This window comes from Aulonocara sp. 'chitande type north' Nkhata Bay, linkage group LG16, assembly GCF_057382095.1.
Source record: "Aulonocara sp. 'chitande type north' Nkhata Bay isolate Kocher_YH1m ecotype deep benthic linkage group LG16, A_spYH_male_GT1.1, whole genome shotgun sequence".
NCBI lineage: Eukaryota > Metazoa > Chordata > Actinopteri > Cichliformes > Cichlidae > Aulonocara > Aulonocara sp. 'chitande type north' Nkhata Bay.
In genome coordinates, this window is record NC_141359.1 from 24,352,707 (window position 1) to 24,357,566 (window position 4,860).

Genomic DNA, 4,860 nt, shown 5'->3' on the forward strand with positions numbered 1-4,860 from the left:
ACCCCCGGGCCTCGGACTGGTACCGGGCCGCGAGAGTTGAGGCTCAGGTGTTAAATGTATGGTTTTCAGGGTTTTTATTGTTAACTCTGTTTTCCTGGGTCTTTTCACGTGTTATGAATACATCTTTTTTGGTACCGGTACTAGTTTTATTTTGTTGTATTTATCCGCGACACCTTAAAGGCCGGTCCGTGAAAATATTGTCGGGCATAAACCGGTCCGTGGCGCTAAAAAGGTTGGGGACCGCTGGTATAGTGCATTTGCCTTTTACGTCACTGCAATCACACAGAAACCCCCCCACCTCGAGTATATCAAGAGTATATGCAGCTGCCGCTGTCGAGGATGGAGTGATGGTCAAGTCAAAGAACACTGACAGCACTTTGCAGAAATCAACACTTTATTGAAACTGTACAGCGAACCCAATGAACACAAAGCAAGCATCACCAAAGGTGTACAGAGCCTTATAACCAAGCAGCAGTAAGATAACCTCCACCTACAGTGAGGAAACTCCAACCTTTTTTAATTCTTTGTCAAATAGTATCATACAATTAGAGTATTTCCAGGTCAAATGAAGTACATTTCAAAGACGAACTGCACAAAGGTTAATTTCATCTCATTGTGCATACGAGTATCACTTCTGAACAGAAAATGCAGGCCATAACTCTACTGCACCTTCAACCATTCCTACTTAACTGCGTAAGGCAGAAAATGAGCCAAAGAGACTGGAGCAAAGCGAGAATGTGCTTTAACAGGATAAAATGATTTACAGGTATGAGATTCCCATTAGAGTGTGCTAATTGTTTCCACACCATTAGCGACAGTTATCTAATGAAGGATATTTAACCAGGCGCTGTAGTATATCTCACAGTTCCTCTAGGTTTTTTTCCCAGCTGCACCCCCCTCCCACTCACGGCATGCACATCACTGGACCATTCCTACAGGCAATCCCAAGCAAACATCTTTTTTAAAAAAAGAGGTGAGAAACAAGCATAAATTTGCAACTGGGGGTCAGTCAATGAGTGCAGTACAAAAATCATTACATTTAAAACAATGTAAAACAGAGCAGATCATCTAAACAAGCCTTTCTGCAGCAAATATGATGATTCAGCTATAATAACAGACTTTACATTCGAGCCATATGTACATTGTAGGATTTAAGAATCATCTTACAGTTAAGATTGCAGATTTGGAGTGTTTCGCTCAACCCTAGCTTACAAACAACTAGCCTTAATGTAAAGCTCAGTTCTTGAGAACAGACAAGAAAAATGTGCAGAAGAGAAACAGCCTTTGTTCTTCTTCTGTCACTGAAGTGTCAGATTAACCAGCGGAATAAATGCAACGCGCTACAACGCTTCAAAGCTATGAACATCGTGATGGCTGTGTGTGTAAAAAGTGGTCACAGAGCAAGTCAGTCAGGTGCAGAGGCTGCTTCGCATTCACGTCTCACTCACTGCTTTCTTCCAGCTCCTTTCTCAAGCTGCAGAGAGAAAATAAATCTGTTAATAACCTTACCCCATAACATAGTGAGATAAAGATTTTAAGACAAATGTGCCACTCGCCTTTTCAGGTAGGCGTGCACATTGTCAAAGCCGTGGTATTTGGCCAGGTACACCAACACTCCCGTCGCGCAGCGGCCTTCTCGGGCCCGGCAGAAGCTGCAGTTACAGATCCCTCTGCATGGTGGGCACTGCCACTCCTACCCGGAACAATGAGAATGAAATGAGTCACACGTACAACGCATACATACACAGAACACAGTACATGTTTGCAAACTTACCGGATTCAGCAGAGCATCTCGGACCTCTTCCCCATAGCGGTTACGAAGACACGGCCCGCAGAACTGACCCCTGACGCCCACGCACTCCGGACTACGGCAGTTAGTTTTGGTGTCGACTGTCTTCTGGCGGCACTGGTGGCAAGTGGTTCCCTGAAAAGAAAGGAGGTTTGTGAAGCCGAGTTGGGGTGTTTTTTGTTTGTTTGTTTGTTTTAAACTGCTCAAATGTTTCACATTCTGAGTCAAAGACTTACAGTGGAGCTGTTGTAGACTTTCTCTCGCACATTGTGGCAGATGCGCTGCAGCTCCATCTCTGTGATGTCCTCCACAGGCCTCACTACATGGGGAATGGCCTTGCATCCAGTGAAGGATCGGCGACGGGGCTGCACACCAATTTGTTTTTAAAAAAAAGTTAATTAGCATGCTATTATGTCTTTTAAGCGAGTCTAGAACTTTTTAAAATGATTAACGGTGCAATCTGACTTACAGGTTCATCAACTTCCTCATAGAAGCGACTTTTGCGAACCAGGCTGAACTTGTCCTCAAGCTCTTCCTCTGGAGGTGGGCTGGGAGGTCCGTCCACCAGGGAGCGGGACCGTGTGTGGGGCCGAGACAAACGCTCTTGGTTTCTCCTGCAGGATCCCGGGGTTCCCATGGACCGCCGAGGTGCCTGTCGGGGCTGAAGATGTGCAAATGTTAATATAGTATAGAGAACCAATTGGCGAGGTAAAAATAAAACAGACGATTTGTTTATCTCCGTTACCGTAGTTAACGACATCCGCCTTCCAGGAAAGAGTCCAGGCACTTTGTTCAGTTCTGCCATGAGCTTTGCAAGCTGTAAAACAAGTCGCCATAAGTAAATAAGGCCAAACCATGGTCAGTTTACAAAGTGAATTGAATGTAACCAATTTTACCATTTCTTTGTTCTCCTTAATATTCAGGGCTCTTTTGCTCATGAAGTTCTCCTCTTCATCCTCCAAGTCAGAGTCTCGCACTTTAGGCTGAGGCAGTGGTTCGGATGCAGGCCTCTTCATGCTCGTCTTTTTGGTGGGGAAATTTAAGGCAACCTTCAGGGTGTTGGACTTGCGGCCACGTCTCGGGGGTTCAGCATCTACTTTCTAAACAAAAATATAAACATGAAATTAGAGGAAACGCTTGGGCTTTCTGAAGATGTTCAGTTCCGTTTTGCTTTGCGCAGACCTTACCATAGCTTTTATCCGACTGCTGATCACATTCTCCTCAAACCCGCTGCACGTGTCCTCCTCCGAGGTAGCTTCAAACACTTTCCGCTTCTCCACCGTTCTCCTCGTCTGCCTCAAGTTGTTCCTCTACAACGGACACGAGCATTAGTTTCATACAGTTCACACATAATAACATTTAGCCTAAGTATTTCATTGGCATTGTATCGTTACCATATTTGCATAGCCTCCATCGGAGCCAAAACTGTCGCAACTGTCATCAGAAGAAGAAGAGGAGGAAGTCTCAATGGGGACTAGCGGGACGCTGCGGAAGCTCCTCAAGCTCATCCTGGTGGATGGAGACTGGGCGGCCAGTTTCTACAAAAGAACAGCAAGAGCATTTAGAGAACAGGTACAGGAGCACAACTGCTCAAAAATCAGGAGGGCCTATAGAGCCACGTGATTTACTGTTCTCAATGAAGACGCTAACAAAACCACCGAGACTTCCTTGCAAAGCCTCAAAAGAAAAGAAATGGTGGAGCTTCATTATGAAAACTGAGCAACAAGAAAGAAAAGTCTCTGAAGCCCAAGCTGAGGTCCAAAAACCAGACAGAGGTTCTTTAAAAAACAAAAATTAAAGGAAAAGAAATTGCTTAAAACCACTTTCACAGTTAATTCTTTCGATGGGCTTTTCATTAATGCTTGAGCTTCGGATTTATGGGACACACCCCTGACTATAAAGCTAGCAAAGGCAGACAATTGGACCCTGATTGATCTGCATTAAAAAAACGTGGATGTACGCAATAAAAACGTTCATTCCGCCGTATATGTTGCATTTCAGTTCGTTTTTTTTCAACAGCGCCAACAATAAACACGGACTATAAGGATAAGGGAAAGTTGGTGTTTACAGTCCAACTTAACTAAGATAATTTATTCAAAAAAGTATATTATCCACTCAAAAAGTTAATAAAAGCACAAATGATAAAGGAAGTAATTTTATTAAAAACGTCAGGGTGTTTTTCTTACCTTGGAGCGAGTGAGAGGCATTTTTTTTCTTTTAAAACTCGTGACACACGAACAGAAACGGATCCAATCCGTGCAGCAGCTCTGCAGCGAACAAAGCAGGACCTGCAGCTGCAAGCGGTCCACACTCCGTTCATTTCCCGCGCCAACGCAAGGTCCTGAAAGCTGCATAAAACGCAGCGACACGTTTTTTAAGTAACAGAGCAAATTTATTATGAAAAGCATAAGTGCCAAACTCTTAAACAAGCCTTTATAATTGCTTGAAGTGTGCTCTATGTTTATGTGAACCGCCAGACGTAAAAACTAATGAATTAATGAATCATTTGAGGTATGTATCTTCCACGGCCTTTACCGCGGCGCGAATTTTTTTACAGAGCTATTTGCATACAAGGCGGGTAAAATGTTGATTCTTTTCCAACTTCACAAACAGACCAGATTTCCCCCCCCTTTTTTTCTGCAAGGTTATTTCATGTTCAGACCAAAGTTCAGCATCCACACTTAAGTTAGAAGCCAGGAAATCAAATACAATTTATGAATCCTGGTTTATATTTATACATATAAATATTTATGGTGGAATTTATACGGGTTTTTGTTGCTAAATAGGATAGATTGGATAGATTTGTTGGCAAATGTGGGATTGAGATAGGAAAAAGAGAGAATTTAACTGAATTAAGTTAAATTTCAAAGAGAAAGTTACCCTGCAGACTGCTGTAAAGGTGCGATAAGACAAAAGAATGGCTGTAAACAACAGGAAGTGGGCATGATTGCTTATACATCAAAGGGAATAATGGGGTGGGGTGAGGTAAATCAGTTCAAATAAAACTTTGCACTTCTGAATTATTATATGTTAAAAAACACACATACACAATAGAATTGGTGAGGCAGGAA

At 43.0% G+C, this 4,860-nt stretch overlaps 1 protein-coding gene across 1 annotated transcript; it reads right to left on the reverse strand.

Annotated features, from left to right (window-relative positions):
• Nucleotides 1-382: 382 nt before the first annotated feature.
• On the reverse strand, nucleotides 383-4,197 carry cdca7a (cell division cycle associated 7a). Its single transcript, XM_086267583.1, has 10 exons — nucleotides 3,976-4,197; nucleotides 3,184-3,327; nucleotides 2,977-3,099; nucleotides 2,686-2,889; nucleotides 2,535-2,606; nucleotides 2,259-2,450; nucleotides 2,026-2,154; nucleotides 1,775-1,924; nucleotides 1,557-1,693; nucleotides 383-1,474 (listed from the first exon to the last, which is right to left on the reverse strand). Exons 1-10 carry the CDS (start codon nucleotides 4,195-4,197, stop codon nucleotides 1,441-1,443), a joined length of 1,407 nt encoding a protein of 468 aa, XP_086123709.1. The 3' UTR covers nucleotides 383-1,440.
• Between the last annotated feature and the right edge of the window lie 663 nt (nucleotides 4,198-4,860).